The 19,422-nt window shown below is 43.5% G+C and overlaps 1 protein-coding gene across 1 annotated transcript in view; it reads left to right on the forward strand.

Annotated features, from left to right (window-relative positions):
• map6a (microtubule-associated protein 6a) overlaps positions 1 to 16,994 on the forward strand; it is a 45,896-nt gene extending 28,902 nt beyond the window's left edge. The window contains exons 3-4 of the mRNA XM_072576804.1: positions 7,819 to 8,053; positions 15,173 to 16,994. Of these exons, the coding sequence (XP_072432905.1) occupies positions 7,819 to 8,053; positions 15,173 to 15,370 (433 nt within the window). The 3' untranslated portion in view covers positions 15,371 to 16,994. The remainder of the gene's footprint in view (positions 1 to 7,818; positions 8,054 to 15,172) is intronic.
• Positions 16,995 to 19,422: the final 2,428 nt, after the last annotated feature.

Consider the following 19,422-nt stretch of genomic DNA (forward strand, 5'->3'; position numbering starts at 1 on the left):
AGCAACATCCTTGCAATTTTCTTCTGTACCCTTTCAGGTTTAACACCATTGTTCACACAGCAGTGCGACCAGAATTATAAACAGTATTCTAAAGGTGGCCTTAGCAATGTCTTGTACAGCTGCAACATGACATCCCAACACTTATACTCAATGGTCTTACCAATGAGGGCCAGTCTGACAAACGTTGCATTCACCATCCTAATTAACAAGAAGGTTCACTGAATCCCTCACTATCAACATTCTGGGGTTACCATTGACCATAAACTAAATCAGACTAGCCATATAAATACTGTGGGCACAAGAGCAGCTCAGAGGCTTTTATCCTGACTCCCTGATGCCCACCATCCACAGGAGTGTGATGGAATACTCCCCACTTGCCCTGGATGGGTGCAGTTCCAACAGCACACAAGAGGTTTGACATCATTCAAGACAAAACACCTGCTCAATCCACCACCTTTACCGTTCACCACCCACCCCCTCACCCTAGCAGCGGCAGTGTGAACCCTCTACAAGATGCACTGCAGAAATTCACCTTGCTTCCTCTGATAGCAACTTCCAAACCCACAACCAATACCACTGAGAAAGACAAAGGCAGCAAATACATGGGAACACCACCTCCTGTAAGTACCCCTCTGAGCCACTCACCATCCTGACTTGGAAATATGTCATCTTCCCTGCACTGTCACTGGGTCAAAATCCTGGAATTCTCTCACTAAGGACATTGTGGGCCTACCGGCCGCACATGGACTGGAGAGGTTCAAGAAGGCAGCTCACCTCTACCTTCTCAAGGGACGGGTAGGAAATACTGGACCAGTCAATGACACCACGTTCTGTGAAAACATAGAATAAATAAATAATCAGTCTGTTTGAACAGGTTCCAGAACCAATCTTAATCACAAACCCAGCCACACATGTAAGGCGGAACTCAAACACAATCTCAAATAATACAGCCTCTCCAAATACAAATATCTTCTTTTGAGACAGGTTTAATTCCAACCAATTTTGACTTTGACCCTTAGTTGGTCACAAAATCTTCACAACTGTTGAGACTTCAGTACCAATTGAAAACTAAGTTTGATAAAGTTTTGGCGGAGTAATGCCAGCTAAATTACTCATCCAGGGAGCCAGTACAGACAAGATGAGTCAAATGGCCTCTTTTTGTGCGAAACTGTAACTACAATGCAGGAGGTGGTGGTGTAGTAGATCTCTGGGCTGGTACACCAAACTAATGGTCTTGGGAGGAGGGCACTGGAGCAAAGGAGGGTGAGGGGTAACCTTATTGAGGTTTACAAAATTAAGAGGATCATTTATAAGGTGAACAGCAAGGGTCTTTTTTCCTTGGGGTGGGGGAGTTCCAAACTAGGGGGCATATTTTTAAGGTGAGAGGAGGAAGATTTAAGAAAGGCATGCGGAGCAACATTTTTACACAGAGAGGGGGTCATGCATGGAATGAACTGTCAGAGGAAATGGTGGATGTGGGTACAGTCACAATGTTTAAAAGACACTTGGATACGTTCATGAATAGGAAAAGGTTCAGAGGGATATTACCAAAGCACAGGCAGGTGGCACTAGTTTAATTTGGGAACATGGGTCAGCATGGACTGGTTGGACTGAAGAGGCTGTTTCTGTGCTGTATGACTCTATCATGGCAAATGGTGAAGATAGGAATTCAGTCAAATTTGGCTGTTTGATTGTAGTAGAAACCCATTAGGGAAAGAAGTCTGCTATCCTTACCCAGACTGGCCTACATACAACTCTAGAACCACAGCAATGTGGTTGAGCCTAAAACACCTCTGAAATAGCCCCTCACAATTAGTATTGGCAACAAATCCTGGCCTTTTCAACCACACTCACACTCCATACAAGAATTCCAGGTGTCAAGCTCAGGTGAATGCTGTCATGGTGTTGAAGGAGTTGCTGTCAACTGGTGTGACCCTGTCTGGATTGTTGCAAACATTCAAGTGTGGAGTCGTGTGGCACTGGTTGTCTTCTGAACTGAGTCTTGACAGACAGTTTATTGGTGAGCTAGTGCTATACAACAATATGATGGTTTTGGAGAAGGGGAAGGAAATGGCCATGTTAGAGTTATCCTGTGATGTTGCACTCACACACAACTGGTCAGTTTTACACAGTCGGGTAGACGCCAGTGTGGCGTGTAGTGGGGTGGGAGTCAGGGGGTAGGGGGTGAGGAAGGAGTCGGTGTGGGTTGCACGTTCTGGTACACAACAGCCAGAACCATGCCAGGTCCTTTAGATTTTACAATTGTCTGCTTTTGATCTTAATGTGAGGTTCCACAGGCATAGAAAATTAATGGAACCTCTGGGCTAAAGAAGGCCTGAATTAAAGATCCACTTGGCCCTTGAGGTATGTCACTTCTTGCTCAAACACACTGATTAAAAATAATTGAGAAAAACTGGATTTAACAAAGAAACCAACTGTGCCACCAACCCACCCAATGCTGCATCTTACAAGGTATCAGACCTGGTGCTGGATGGTAGGGTTATAATGGGTGGCTCTCTTCTTTGGCCAGCACAGAAATGAAGGGACGAATGGCCTGTTTCTGTGTTGTAACTTTTCTTTGGTTCTGTCACTGGGATGGAAAGACCATAATTAAACACTTTTCACATTTCCCCTCTCTCCTGTCTCCAGCCCTCTTTCTCTCTCTCCTCCTTTAAGACACCCTTGATATCCTACCTGTCTGACCACCCAGGCTCATAGTTCTTTAAGTGACCCAATGTCAAATGTTGTTTAATAATGCTCCTGTGAAGGGTATTGGTTTGTTTTATGGCATTGAAGACACTATATAAATTCAAGTTATTGTTGTTGAACGGAATGGTCGTCTTCCTTAGATTTAGGGAGAACATTGACTTCCCCTTGCTGCCCCTATACTCTCATCCTCTTTATTGTTGTTCACAGTAACGTTCTCCTGAAGTAGTCATAGATTCATAGAGGCTTACAGCATGGAAACAGGCCCTTCGGCCCAACTTGTTCCTGCCGTATAGTGTTCACAATAATCTTGTCTCATTTGCCTGTGTTTGGTCTATATCCCTCCATCCCTATCCCACCCATATATCTGTCTGAATGTTTCTTAAATGACAAAATTATACTCACCTCCACCACTCCCTCTGGCAGCCTTTTCCAGATACCCTCTGGACTCTATTATATCTCTCCCCCACGACCTTAAAAAATAGCTTTAGAGAATATAAACTTGCTCCTCCTCCTGTCTGCACTATATTCCTTCCTGGAAACAGGTAAGTACCATTTGAGATGCTGTTCATTTCAAAGATACATCCATAATCCTACTACTCTTCTGACATCCCAATTTGTTGCAATTGTCAGAGATTTAGCATTCTTGCAGTTATCCTGATGAGTGCACGAAAAGCTTTAGCAAAATGTCTCTCTTTTCAATAATATGCAACTTCTGCACCATAAAATGTCCTCAATGCTATTTTGTTAGTTATAAAAATAATTGAGAAAAATTGGATTTAAAAAAGTACAGTGGATGAGCACCCTCCTTCTTCATCCTAATATTCTGTGACTCTGGTTATAATTTTGCAAAATTGCTCAGATTCAAGAATGCTCCCAGCAGACTAGAAGTTCGAAAGAGTAACTCCAAGAGCTAATTGAAAAAAGGGGGGGAGAGAAAACCAAGAACTGCAGGCCAATTAGACACCTACGTCATTGGAAAATGCAGGAACCTCCTTTAAGGAAATCGTAATAAGGCACCTAAAATGTTATAGTCTGATCAAACAAAGTCAACTTATTTTCACCGAAGGGAAATCATGGTTAAGTAACGTATTTGCATTTTTGAAATAACTGAACAGAGGTCAATATTCTGTCACCAAGTCACCTTTTGTTTATATGCCCACAGTACATGGGCTCTGACCAGTCAGGCCCTAAATTGAGTGACCTCCTGAATCTCCTGTATATATCTGTCAGCCAGGGCTCCCTGATTGACTGAGGTTAACCCAACCAGGGGTCTCATAGTTAATGAGATCCACCTTCCTGCATTCCAATTTCTACAGTTTTTTTAAGGGATGAAACTAGTAGGGTATATAAAGGGTAGTTTAGCTGTAGAGTTTTCAGATTTCCACAAAGTATCCAATAAAGAACCATGAGTGTTCACAGTAAGGGCTAATGGAGATGAAAGAAAAATTGTTTAACAGACAATAAGCAGAGAGTGGGGATACATGGGTCTCTTTCAAGCTTGTAGGCTATGGAATGCTGTCTGGCTGAGTGCTGAAATTCCTACTCTTTACCTTTATCTGTGTTCATGGCTTGGAGGGAGATACCCAAATGATATATCTAAGTATGATGATGACAGAAAGATGAATGAGAATGTGAGGTGTAAGGAGGATACAGAGAGGGTGAAATTTGGAGTGGTCAGGTTAGAATAGGCAACAAGTGGCAAATGGGGAAGTCTTTTTCACTTTTGTAGTAAGAATAGAAAAGTAGAAATTATATTTTGCAAGGCCTCAATACGAGTGAAGATTGATGTTCAAACAGACTTCATGTACTTGGGTAAGAAACACAGAAAGTCAGTATGCAGGTACAACAAACATTTTGGAAGGCAAGTAAAAGCATATTGACCTTAATTGGAAGGGAATTTGAAGACAAGAATAAATCATAGAATCCCGACAGTGCAGAAAAAGGCCATTCAGCCCATTTAATCTGTATTGACCCTCCAAAGAGCATCCCACCCAGACACACACCATCCCTGTAACCCCACATTTATCATGGCTAATCCAGCTAGCCAGTACATTATGGACAATTTAGCATGGCCAATCCACCTGACCTGCACATCTTTGGACTGTGGGACGAAACTGGAGCACCCGAAGGAAACCCACACAGACACAGGGAGATTGTGCAAATTCCATATAGTCACCCAAAGCTGGAATCAAGCCTGGGTCCCTGGCGCTGTGAGGTAGCAGTTCTAACCACTGTGCCACCATGCCACCCCTAAGTCTTACTGTAACTGTACAGGGCTTTGGTGAGACCACACCATAAGACCAGAAGAAGTAGGTACCAGTTAGATCATTGTGCCCTTGAGCCTGCTCAGCCATTCAATAATATCATGGCTGATTCAACATTCCTCATGCCCACTTTCCTGCCCTTTCCCCATTACTCATAATTCCCCAACTAGTCAAGAATCTATCCATCTCAGCTCTAAATATACACAAGGACTCTGCCCCCACAGCTCTCTATGGCAAGGTATCCCATAGATATCTGGAATAATGTGTGCACTTTTGGTCTCCACATTGAAGGAAGGTTATCAATGCAGTGGAGGTGGTACAGTGAATGTCCAATAGATTGACACCTGAGATAATGTGGTTGTCTTACAATCAGAGACTCGGTAGTGTTGAGCCTATACAATGTGTTGCATGGAAGAGTAGAGTTAATTATGATATTCAAGGTTCTGAAGAGACTCAGCAGGATGACACTGAAAGGTTTCTACCCCATATCTGGGGAATCTAGAACCTGGAGTCACAACCTCAGGATAAGGAGCTAAGGATTGAGTGTAGAGATAAGAAGAAACTTCTTTGTTCAAAGGGTATTGTGACTCTATGGATTTCACCAAAGTAGTCATTGTGAATGCTGCATTATTGAATAGATTTATGGCTATATATTCCACTCTCCCAGGGAAAAGAAGGATATGAGGTAACAGATTAGAAAGCGGAATTAAAATTAATGATCGGTTATCATAATATTGAAGGGCAGAGCAAACATAGAGGCATGGAGTCAGTCAGTCCAACTCATCCATGCTGACAAGAAATCCTAAATTAATGTACTCCCATTTGCCAGCACTTGGCCCATATCCCTGTCAACCCTTCCTATTTATATACCCAGCCACATACCTTTTAAATTTGTAATTGTAGCAGCCTCCACCACTTCCTCATTCCATAAACACACCATGCTCTCTGTGAAAACGTTGCCCCTTTAGGTCCCTTTTAAATCTTTCCCCTCGCCCCTTAAACCTAGGCCCTCTAGTTCTGGACTCCCCCACCACAGGGAAAAGACCTTGTCTATTTACCCTATCCATGCTCCTCAAGATTCTATAAACCTCTGTAATGTCACCCTTCAACCTCTGATAAGGGAAAACAGCCCCAGCCCATTCAGCCTCTCTCTATAGTTCAAACCCTTCAGCCTTGCCAACATCTTTGTAAATCTTTTCTGAACCCTTTCAAGTTTCACACATCCTTCCTAGAGAAGGGAGACCAGAATTGTATGCAGTATTCCAAAAGTGGTCTAACCAATGTCCTGTACAGCTGCAACATGACCTCCCCAATTGCTATACTCATATGGTCTACACCTATTCATTATGTTCTTTCTTCCCTGGCTTTTGGAGGAGAGATTGTGTTGACTTGGCCCATCCTGTATTGGTCAGAGTATTGAGTACAGGGATTGGGAAGTCATATTGCGGCTGTACAGGACATTGGTTAGGCCACTGTTGGAATATTGCATGCAATTCTGGTCTCCTTCCTATCAGAAAGATGTTCTGAATCTTGAAAGGGTTCAGAAAAGCTTTACAAGAATGTTAGGAGAAAGTGAGGACTGCAGATGCTGAAGATCAGAGCTTAAAAATGTGGTGCTGGAAAAGCGCAGCAGGTCAGGCAGCATCAAAGGACCAGGAGAATCGACGTTTCGGGCATAAGCCCTTCTTCAGGATTCCTGAAGAAGGGCTTCTGCCCAAAATGTCGATTCTCCTGTTCCTTTGATGCTGCCTGACCTGCTGCGCTTTTACAAGAATGTTGCCAGGGTTGGAAGATTTGCACTATAGTGAGAGGTTGAATAGGTTAGGCCTGTTTTCCCTGTAGCGTCGGAGGCTGAGGGGCGACCTAATGGAAGTTTATAAAATCATGAGCGTGGATAGGATAAATAGACAAAGTCATTTCCCTGAGGCGGGGAGTCCAGAACTAGAGGGCATAGGTTTAGGGTGAGATGGGAAAGATATAAAAGAGACTAACGGACAACTTTTTCACGCAGAGGGTGGTACGTGTGTGGAATGAGCTGCCAGAGGATGTGGTGGAGGCTGGTACAACTGTAACATTTAAAAGGCATCTGGATGGGTATATGAATAGGAAGGGTTTGGAGGGATATGGGCCGAGTGCTGGAAGGTGGGACTAGATTGGGTTGGGATATCTGGTCGGCATGGATGAGTTGGACCACAGTATCTGTTTCTGTGCTGTACATCTTTATGACTCTATGATTTTAATGAGCAGTAGCCTTTAATGCCTGTAAAATTCTTAACGGTCACGACAATGGGTTTTCTCCGGTTTCCTCCAACATTTCAAAGATATGTAAGATAGGTTGATTGGCCATGGGAAATGTAGGGTTACAGGGATAGGATAAGGGAATGGGTCTGGGTGGGATGATCTTCGGAAGGGTGTTATGGAATTGATGGGCTGAGTGGCCTGCTTCCATGATTTGATGACAACGTAGCATATAAAAAATTATTTCGTCCTTGCTTGGGAATGAGAACAAAAGGGTCACAAATTCGCAATAAAGAAAATCAATCTTTTTGGGATTGAGATGAGGAGCAATGACCTCTCTCAAAGATTTATGAATCTTTAGATGCCTGTATTGCAGAGAGCTGTGGATGTTAGGGCTTTGAGCTGATTCTAGACAGAGATGGAGAGGTTCTTTGGAGACCGATATGTGGGGAGAGTACAAGCAGGTGTGAGGGACAAGGTAAGCCCTTGCCTTAGTGAGTGGCAGTGGATAAGGTCAAATGGTTGGCTCCAGCTCTTAATTCCCAACGTCCTCATATTCTTTCCTTAAATTCAACTGCCACAAATGGAAATGTCTCTGTCTCTACAGGAACGAATTCAGACCCTGGACGGTAGATGTCAAACCTACAAAGATAGTCAAAGCGAAGCAGATGTACCACCCTCCAGAGGCCAAGGTGGCTCATGAAACCAGCTACAACACCACCTTCCGGGGGCAGTTTAGCAAGCGGGCAGAAATTATCAGGCCCGGGACAGCAGATACCAAGGCCCCTGAACGCAGGAAAATGCGAAGCCTCTACAGTGAAGCCTATAAGGAACCTGCCAAGGTAAGACTAAAGATCCCAGCACCTTTCGCCTCTTTTCCAATTCCATTACCTCCATGAGAAAGGGCGTCAAGGGGAATCACTATCAATTGGCCAATGTCTTTATTCAGAAAAATATTTTCAATGAGAGGAGACCTCTCATTGTGGGCGGCACGGTGGCGCAGTGGTTAGCACTGCTGCCTCACAGCGCCAGAGACCCAGGTTCAATTCCCGCCTCAGGCGACTGACTGTGTGGAGTTTGCACATTCTCCCCGTGTCTGCATGGGTTTCCTCCGGGTGCTCCGGTTTCCTCCCACATTCCAAAGATGTGCAGGGCAGGTGAATTGGCCATGCTAAATTGCCCGTAGTGTTAGGTAAGGGGCAGATGTAGGGGTATGGGTGGGTTGCGCTTCGGCGGGGCGGTGTGGACTTGTTGGGCTGAAGGGCCTGTTTCCACACTGTAAGTAATCTAATCTAACCTTATTGAAGCATGCTAGATTCTTAGGGATTTTAAAAGGTAAATGTGAATGGCTTATTTCCTTTTGTGGGAGAGCCTAGCACTAGAAGGCATTATCTCTGAATAAGGGGTCACACATTTAAGATAGAATTGAAGAGGAATTTCTTCTCTCAGGGGATAGTGAATCTATGAAATTCTTTACTACAGAGGGCTTTCGAGACTGGTCAGAGTATTGAGTACAGGAGTTGGGAGGTCATGTTGCGGCTGTACAGAACATTGGTTAGGCCACTTTTGGAATATTGCATGCAATTCTGGTCTCCTTCCTATCGGAAGGATGTTGTGAAACTTGAAAGAGTTCAGAAAAGATATACAAGGATGTTGCCAGTGTAGGAGGATTTGAGCTATAGGGAGAGCTTGAACAGGCTGGGGCTGTTTTCCCTGGAGCATTAGAAGCTGAGGGGTGACCTTGTAGAGGTTTATAGAATCATGAGGGGCATGGATAAGATAAAGAGACAAGGTCTCTTCCCTGGGGTGGGGAGTCCGGAACTAGAGGGTATAGGTTTAGGGTGAGAGGGGAGCGATATAAAAGAGACCTAACTGCAACTGTTTCATGCAGTGGGTGGTACGTATATGGAATGAGCTGCCAGAGGGAGTGCTGGAGGATAGTACAATTGCAGCATTTAAAAAGTACCTGGCTGGGTATATGAATAAAGGAGGGTTTGAAGAGATGTGGGTCGGGTGCTGGCAGGTGGGACAAGTTTAGCTTAGGATATCCTGGTCAGCATGGACAAGTTGGACCGAAGGGTCTGTTTCCATGCTGTACATCTCTACAACTCTATGACTCTAAGTATATTCAAGTCTAAGAATGACAAATTTTTAATCAGTCAGTGAATCAAATGTTAGGAGGAAATGGTAGGAAAATGGAGTAGAGGATTTTCAGTTCAACCATGATCTCATTGAACAACAGAATGGACTCGATGGACCAAATTGCCGACTGCTGCTGTGTCTTATGATTTTCTAATGCCTCATTATTTGAGTTTTGTTCTGAGCCCATACACCTCTGGAAGGTAAGACCCAGCTTTGAGGGAGTGCAAGGCAGATTGACACTGGAGTTTAAAAGTGTAAATAAGGAGACCAGATTACACAGATTAGACTCTACTCTCTTTGGTCTTGGTGGATGAAGATTGATCTAACTGAGATGTTGGAAATAATGTTGGAATTGTAAACAATAGATAATAGAGAAATTATTTTCTCTGCTGGGTCAGGGGGTGGAGGTGTTGGGGGTGGGGAGTGGTGATGTGGGGAGGAGTGGGGAGGTACAGGTCAAGATGGGAGTCAGGAAACAGTCACAAACCACAGAGTGTAATCTTGAAATTGGATCCAGAAGTAAAGATTAGATTAGATTACTTACAGTGTGGAAACAGGCCCTTCAGCCCAACAAGTCCACACCGACCCGCCGAAGCGTAACCCACTCAGACCCATTCTCCTACATTTACCCCTTCACCTAACACTACGGGCAATTTAGCATGGCCAATTCACCTAACCTACACATTTTTGGATTGTGGGAGGAAACCGGAGCACCCGGAGGAAACCCACGCAGACACGGGGAGAATGTGCAAACTCCACACAGAGAGTCGCCTGAGGCAGGAATTGAACCCGGGTCTCTGGCGCTGTGAGGCAGCAGTGCTAACCACTGTGCCACCGTGCCGCCCACATTAGGCAACATTATATCACACAAAGGGGAATGGAAATCTGGTTCTGTCACCCTCCAAAAGATTCAAGGGAACAATTGCATCCTCAATCATAAGGGCAATAAACACTCAAATAAAACCAAAGTGCTGAAGATACAAGTGATTTGTATTGAAACAGAAGTGCTGGGGAAACCCAGCAGGTCTGGCAGTATCTGTGGAGAGAGAAATAGATTGATTGTTCTTCGGAACTGAAGGTGGGGGTGGGTGGCGAGACATTGATGGTTTCTACAGTGTTGCCAAAATGGGAGGAGGAATAAATGGAACAGATGGTGAGAGTTCCCAAAGCAGAAGCCAAAGGAAATGCCAATGATAACAGAGGAATAATCTAGGTGAAGAATAGGTGTCAAAGATAGATGTCACTATTAGGAAATAGTGACTTCTGCTGAGAGCACACCCATGCCAACAAATACTGGGCAGGGAATGTAATTGAAACAGGGGCACAGTGTTTGTAGCCCAGAGTTATTGAACTCAGTGTTGAATCCCAAAGATTGTAAAGTGCCTAAATGAAAAGTGAGTCAATATTCTTCCAGCTTATGTTGGGCTTCACTGGAATGCTAAAGTAAGTCCAGGGGTATGCTTTCCTTTGTTGGTCAGTGCATTGAGTATTGGAGTTGGAAGGTCATTTTGCAGCTGTACAGGACATTGGTTAGGCCACTTTTGGAATATTGTGTGCAATTCTGGGCTTCCTCCAATAGGAAGGATGTCGTGAAACTTGAAAGGATTCAGAAAAGATTTACAAGGATGTTGTCAGTTAGAGATTTTGAGCTATAGGTGAGGCTGAATAGGCTGGGGCTGTTTTCCCTGGAGCATCAGAGGCTGAGTGGTAACCTTATAGAAGTTTATAAAATCATGAGTGGCATGAATAGGTTAAATGGACCAAGTCTTTTCTCCAGGGTGGAGGAGTCCAGAACTAGAGGACATAGGTTTAAGGTGAGGTGGTAAAGATTTAAAAGGGACCTAAGGGGCAAATTTTTCACACAGAGGGTGGTGCGTGTATGGAATGAGCTGCCAGAGGAAGTCGTGGAGGCTGGTACAATTACAACATTTAAAAGGAATCTGGAAGAGTATATGGATAGGCAGGATTTAGAGGGATGTAGGCCAAGTGCTGGCAAATGGGACTAGATTAGATTAGGATATCTGGTCAGCAAGGACGAGTTGGACCGAAGGGTCTATTTCCATGCTGTACATCTGTATGACTCAATGACAAAAATTTTAGCATGAGAACAAGATAATTTATTGAAATGACAGGTAACTGGAAGGGGTGATGAAAGGTTTATGCCTGAAACGTCAACTGTCCTGCCCCTCAGAAGCTGCCTCACCTGTTGTGCTTTTCCAGAGCCACGTTTTTCAACTCTGACTCTCCAGCATCTGTAGTCCTCACTTCCTCCTCATGCCAACTGGAAGAGTCATTCTTACAGACAGAGCATCACTGTTTCACAAAGCGTTTGGTACGACCAATGTAGAGAAGACTGTATCATGAGCAGCAAATATAGTAGACTAGAGTGAAAGGATTGCAAGTAAAATGTTGCTTCATCTTAAAGGTGTACTGGGATCCTGGACAGTGAGGAGGGAGGAGGTGAAACAACACATGTTGCCTTGCTTGCACTCAGCAAAGTGGACCTATTTTCTGCTGCTGACACCTTCCATTAGTACCATTAACACCTACTCTTTATTTATATCACTCATAGAGTCATAGAGTTATACAGCACAGAAACAGAATCTTAGGTCCATTTGGCCAGATATCCTCAATATATCCAGTCCCACTTTACCCATATCCCTCTAAACCCTTCCTATTCATGTACCCATCCCAGGTGCCTCTCAAATGTTGTATTTGTACCCACTTCCACCACTTCCTCTCACTACCCATTCCATACACATACCACCGCTTACGGCCTTTTCAAATCTTTCCACTCTTTGTTTTGGACTGCTGTACCTTGGGAAAAAGACCTTGTCTATTTACTCTATCCATACTCCTTATGATTTTATAAGCCTCTTCAACATCACCCCTCAGCTTCTGACACTCCAGGGAAAATAGCCCCAGCTTTTCCAGCCTCTCCCTATAGCTCAAACCCTCTAATCCTGGCAAATTCCTTGTAGATCTTTTCTGCACCCTTTCAAATTAAACAACATATTTCTTTTAGCAGGGAGACTATAATTGAATGCAGTTTTCTAAAAATGGCCTAACCAATGTCCTGTACAGCCACAACATGACGTCCCACTCCTATACTCAATGCACTGACCAATAAAGACAAGTGTACCAAACGCTTTCTCAACTACTCTGTTTGGCAATACTCCTCAGGACCCTACCATTAAGTGTATAAGTCCTGCCCTGATTTGCCTTACCAAATGCAACACCTCTACTTTCATTAACATTCTCTTTGTCGTCTTCTTTGTGCACCCTCACTATCTGTTCCACTTGCTCCTCCTTCCCTTGGTATGGATGCGCACCTGAGATTGGGAACTGAAGTTCAGATGCACTTCAGTCATCATCTAGTTGAATAGTTGAACAGGCTCAATGACCCGTTGGCCTCCTCCAAACCTAATTAAATATTATCAGCTCCATCTGCTTTTTGGTTTCTGAAAACCACATTGAATCAAGAATTTAACCATCCTCTCATTTCTTCTCTTCCCTTGCCCTCTCAAGCATCTTCAGAGACATATCTTTCCATGATAAAATGGTGCAATTTAAATGCAACTAGTTATTGTTACACATACATACACACAATCTGCATAAGCATACAGGAGCTGTTCTCCTTAGAGCAGTGTTAGTTAAAGGGGAAAGTTTCTTTCAATGGCAGGAGGATTGGTAACTGCAGCTCACAGATTTAAGATAATTTATGAAGGAACTTTAGGGAGATGAAAAGTGGATTGTAATGATTTGAAATTCATTGCTTGGTCACGTAGTGAGGGCACATTCAGTGACGATTTCAAAAGGTCATTTTAAATAATTTACTTTAAATGTATAAGGATAATTAATTAAAAGGAAATATTTGCAGCACAATGGGGAAAGAGCAGGGTGAAGTGGAACTAATTAGATATGATAAGGTGGAACTTGAGTAGTGCTAACAAAGAGACACATTGGGGAATCTTGCATCTTGCACTCATCTGGACACACAGACAAGAATGCCAAATTTCAAGGGAAGCACTTGAAGATTATCAGTCGAGCTCATACCATGGCTAATTACAAATTGAATGTTTTCATGCATTCGTTCTTATGTGTGCACTGATGAGTGCAAGATGAGAGCTTTGTCAATGTGTCTTTTTTCCAGCTATATTCAAATTCTATTCAATTTAACTAGACCATATATGTATGGAACTCTCTTCCCCAGAGAGCAGTTAGGCGGACTCATTGAGTATTTTAATGGCATAAGTCTATTAACTTCTGACTGCCCCGTTAGTCAATAATTAATAACAGCAGGAGTGGAATTATCTCTGGGCTGTTAACCCAGAGATCCAGGTAATGTTCTGGGGACCCAGGTTCAAATCCTACCACAGCAGATGTTGGAACTTGAATTCAATCAATATCTGGAATTAAAGAGTCTAATGATGACCATGAATCTGTTGCTGATTGTCAGGAAAAAACCCATCTTGTTCACTAATGTCCTTTAGGGAAGGAAACAGCCATTCTGGCCTACACGTGACTCCAGACCCACAGCAATGTGATTGATTCTTAACTGCCCTCAGGGCAATAAATGCTGCTTGGTCAATGACACCTTCATCCTGAGAATGAATAAAAAGCAAAAAAACAAGTGAATTTAAAGAATCTGAAATTAAGAGCCTAATGAAGACCATGAAACCATTGTCGATTGTTGGAAAACAATCAGGTTCACTAATATGCTTCAGTGTCGTTCTTACCTGGTCTGACCTACATGACATGCCAGATCCACAGCAATGTGGTGACTCTTAAGTGAGCAAATAGGGATGGGAAATAAATTCTGGCTTAGCAAGCAATGCCAACATCCTACGAATGAATAAAAAACCCGACCAGAGAAAGTGCAGTTGAGAACAAAATGAAATCAGCTGCCATCTCACTGCAGGATGGAGCAGGCCTGAGGGGCTGAATGACTCCTTTTGTAAAGTGTACATTGTTGTCTCCTGTTATGGACCAGGCCGGATCCCCATAAAATGTTTTGACAAGGTAGCCCAGACCGTAACTTGTCGAGTTGTTTTGGGCAGATGTAAGGTGGATTCCTCAGGAGTGGTCAAACCACTTCGCTTTTAGTAAAAGAGAATTTATTCACACACTGCCGAAGGAAACACTGACAAAAGTAAACAGAATTTCGAATAACAATTTGAAAACCCGACTGACATGATATCTCCCTTAAGTTAACACAGAGCTGTTCCGAATTCCTGCAACATCCCATAAGTGCAACCCTTGACAAAAAGGCAAATTCAAACATTGGTTCTTACAGGAGAGAGAGAAATTGCAGAGAGGATCAGCCAGGGATCATTTGCTGAAGCACTCAGCTTCTCTGCATTCCCAGCTAAAACTAAACCAAACTGAAAAAAATCCCTGAACCGGCAGAACTGGCCACTCCACTTTCATTGCACAAATGTTTTTTAAAACAAACTAAAAGTCCTTTTCCCTGATTATTGTCTTAGGCTGTGTCTGTTAGCCATAATCCAAGTGATCTTATCCCAGACAAATCGGAACCCATGCCTTTTACAACCCCTTTTGAGAAAACCAAGGACAATATTACCTTGTTAAAGGAGCAGCATTGTCACACCCCCTTGAGAGCTGCATTCTTGCATCCATCCTAGTAGGAGAAAAACAAAATACTTCCCCAATATGTTTCTTTTTTTCCAACATTACTAATTGCAAAGAGCTGGTACACACAGGAAGGTGGCCTCCTTCTGTGCTATATGATTCTAACTTCAGTTGCATGTGGCACTTGTAAATAATTCAATATTTTCCTCTCTTCCTCCCGCCCTCAGCCGGATAAACCAAGCACCCAGAGTACGAAACCAAAAAAACCGTCAAGTCATAAAGTGCCGAAAAAGGCCAAAGAGAAACAGAGCACATCGGGACGGGCTGTGAAGAAAAAAATGGCGGAAAGTGCTCCTGCCCCCAAGCCAGAGGAAGAAGCGAAGAGCCAGGAGATGAACAATAAACTCGCCGAGGCTAAAGAGTAACGTTCTGTAAATGGGGCCACGGGAACAAGTAATCAGACTCTTCCTCATCAGCCGGGGACACCACCATGCACAAGGTCAGAGGTCACGTTTAGTCCATCCAGCAGCCCTTCTGAATAATACAGATCAATTTGCTACAATACCCCATTTCACCTATTTACTATATACAGGACAAAGAATGTCCAACAATCCTGCTAACCCAATAACCAAACACAGCTTCTATAGCACAGAATCCCATACCTACATCAATATACCTAGATTATTCTCGGTGATGACCGAGAATTGATAATCACCATCTTGGGCACTGTGAGAGTAATAGCAGCAACACTAATCATCTATATAACAAGACAGCAACAAGAAGTGACTTCACTTTATTGATCTGCTGGATCCAGCTGTTAACCATCTGATCTCCTGCACCTAATGTGTGCAGAACAACCCAAAGTCACACTTTGATTCTCCACATAAATTACTTGCTCCTCTTGATTTGGTCCATCCCTTAGCTTACTCCTGGGTAGCTCTTAGGTTTTTTATAATAATCATCCAAATTTGAATAGATTCCATTCCGCAATTTCAGTCCCAGGTGCTGATCATCCCCTACCTTCCTCATTCAGTATTCTGAAGGTCTTAAAGCTGAGTCCAGGGGGTGGACTTTGGCACCAACATTAAAATTAAGAATGGCCCTCATTCAAATCCTCTGACACCTTTCCTCCCCCTCCTCACTGCCCCTCGAAAAACACCATGAGGGCCTCCTTTTATGTCTAGTCAGTGGCAAAGAGACAAGACCCAACAAAAGGTGGTCCGGAATCTGGTTGGAGTCTTTTTATGGGTCTGTGTTTATGGCCCGTTCATCTTTTAGTACAGAAACCAGACAGAAGTGAGTTGGACGTGAGAAAGATGTGGAAGTCAGAGAAAGAATGAACCATTCTGTCATTAAGAAAATAAATCTGAGTAGTAGTAGGCCGCTGAAATTGACAAGGGAGAAGTAGATTTATTTAGGATTCATCCTGGAGGTGGTCGTATAAAGGGCCTGATTGAGCAATGACTGATGCAACACACATTCCCCACTTTATATCTTTTTAGATGTCCTCTCTGTCACTCACTCACTTACTCACTCACTCATTAGTGCCGAAGCCTGTGTGTGTGTGAGATCTTTACAATTGGGCCTTCTGGCTCAGAGATGGGGACACTACCAATGTGCCGCAAGAGCCCTCCTGTGTGTGTGTGTGTGTGTGTGTGTGCCCACACACAGGTAACATTCAACACATGTAAAACTAATGTGAGCATGGAAACACATGAGCACATGGAACGGTTCTATTGCATATGTCTCCACTCCTGCAACACTCCCTGTCACCTCAGCAATGAAGGACTGCATTATACATTTTTTACCATTGGTTCCTCGACATGATGGGAAGTTTCTCCTCAATGCCACGTGGCCCTGACCCTGTTGCGGACACGCCGATAGTTTTCCGTTGATTGTGCTGGGGACACCACACTTGGTGCTATTTCATTCATGTTGTGGCAATGGGAATGATCAATTAACGTACGTGTAAAGCTCCTGATTGTGATGTGCTTTGTGACCTTTGCTTGCAGTTATTTACCAATAAATGCAAATTGTGAACACTTTCAATGCGTTCTCTCTTAATCTCCTTCTATCAGTGTCTTATTCTCTGTAGATTTCTGTGTTTCCATTGTTTCCCTGTGTCACTTGTCTATCTCACATTCTATGTCTCTCACTGTCCATCTTTTTCTCTCTATCTCATTTCTCAGCCTGCCACTCTTTCTTTGTAGTCCCTGTGTGTACATTCCTCCACCTGTGTGTTACTCATTATTTTCTCTCTATCTGTCTCTCTCTTTCTTTGTATCTACCCTTCTCTCTCTATAATTTTGTGCTCCTCTCTAGCTCTCATTTGATCTGTTTCTCTCTATCTCCCCTCCTAAACAGCTTGCCATGGATACTCTCCAGATTGGGAGGCAATTCTCAGAAGAAGGCAAAGCTGATCCATAATCACAATGTCACTGAACTAGTATTCTACTGGCCCAGGTGAATGCTGCAGGCACTAATGCAGCTGATGAAACGTAAATTCATTGCTAAGACTCAAATAATAAAGCAGTAATGAAATGTTTGTCTCAGAATAGAACCCATCTGGTTCTCTAATATCATAGAGTCATAGAGATGTGCAGCATGGAAACAGAACCTTCAGTCCAACTCGTCCATGCCGACCAGATATCCCAACCCAATCTAGTCCCACCTGCCAGCACCCGGCCCATATCCCTCCAAACTCTTCCCATTCATATACCCATCTAAATGCCTTTTAACTGTTGCAACTGTACTAGCCTTCACCACTCCCTCTGGCAGCTCATTCCGTATACATACCACCTTTTAACTTTCCAAACATAGACTGGGACTGACATAATGTTAAGGGTTTAGGCGGAGAGGAATTTGTTAAGTGTGTACAAGAAAATTTTCTGATTCAGTATGTGGATGTACCTACTAGAGAAGGTGCAAAACTTGACCTACTCTTGGGAAATAAGGCAGGGCAGGTGACTGAGTTGTCAGTGGGGGAGCACTTTGGGGCCATCGACCATAATTCTACTAGATTAAAATAGTGATGGAAAAGGATAGACCAGATCTAAAAGTTGAAGTTCTAAACTGGAGAAAGGCCAATTTTGACGGTATTAGGCAAGAACTTTCAAAAGCTGATTGGAGGCAGATGTTCGCAGGTAAAGGGATGGCTGGAAAATGGGAAGCCTTCAGAAATGAGATAACAAGAATCCAGAGACAGTATATTCCTGTCAGGGTGAAAGGGAAGGCTGGTAGGCATAGGGAATGCTGGATGACTAAAGAAATTGAGAGTGTGGTTAAGAAATAGAAGGAAGCATATGTCAGGTATGGACAGGATAGATCAAGTGAATCCTTAGAAGAGTATAAAGGCAGTAGGAGTATACTTAAGAGGGAAATCAGGAGGGCAAAAAGGGGACATGAGATAGCCTTGGCAAATAGAATTAAGGAGAATCCAAAGAATTTTTACAAATATAATAAGGACAAAAGGGTAACTAGGGAGAGAATAGGGCCCCTCAAAGTTAATAGACTATAGACAATAGATAATAGATGCAGGAGTAGGCCATTCTGCCCTTCGAGCCTGCACCACCATTCATTATGATCATGGCTGATCATCCTTAATCAGTATCCTGTTCCTGCCTTATCTCCACAACCCTTGATTCCACTATCCTAGAGAGCTCTATCCAACTCTTTCTTAAATGAATCCAGAGACTGGGCCTCCACTGCCTTCTGGGGCAGAGCATTCCACACATCCACCACTCTCTGGGTGAAGAAGTTTCTCCTCATCTCTGTCCTAAATGGCCTACCCCTTTTTTTTAAGCTGTGTCCTCTGGTTCGGGACTCACCCATCAGCGGAAACATGTTTCCTGCCTCCAGAGTGTCCAATCCTTTAATAATCTTATACGTCTCAGTCAGATCCCCTCTCAGTCTTCTAAACCCAAGGGTATACAAGCCCAGTCACTCCAGTCTTTCAGTGTAAGGTAGTCCGGCCATTCCAGGGATTGACCTAGTGAACCTACACTGCACTCCCTCAATAGCCAGAATGTCTTTCCTCAAATTTGGAGACCAGAACTGCACACAATATTCCAGGTGCAGTCTCACCAGGGCCCTGTACAGCTGCAAAAGAGCCTCTTTGCTTCTATACTCAATTCCTCTTGTTATGAAGGCCAGCATGCTATTAGCCTTCTTCACTACCTGCTGTACCTGCATGCTTACCTTCATTGACTGGTGAAAGTGAGGACTGCAGATGCTGGAGATCAGAGCTGAAAAATGTGTTGCTGGAAAAGCGCAGCAGGTCAGGCAGCATCCAAGGAGCAGGAGAATCAATGTTTCGGGCCTAAGCCCTTCTTCACACCTTCCTCATTCCTGATGCCCGAAAAATCGATTCTCCTGCTCCTTGGTTCTCTTCATAGACTGGTGTGCAAGAACACCCAGATCTCTTTGTACTGCCCCTTTATCTAACTTGATTCCACTTAGGTAGTAAGCTGCCTTCCTG

This window comes from Chiloscyllium punctatum, chromosome 9 (genome assembly GCF_047496795.1).
Source record: "Chiloscyllium punctatum isolate Juve2018m chromosome 9, sChiPun1.3, whole genome shotgun sequence".
In the NCBI taxonomy this organism is placed as follows: domain Eukaryota; kingdom Metazoa; phylum Chordata; class Chondrichthyes; order Orectolobiformes; family Hemiscylliidae; genus Chiloscyllium; species Chiloscyllium punctatum.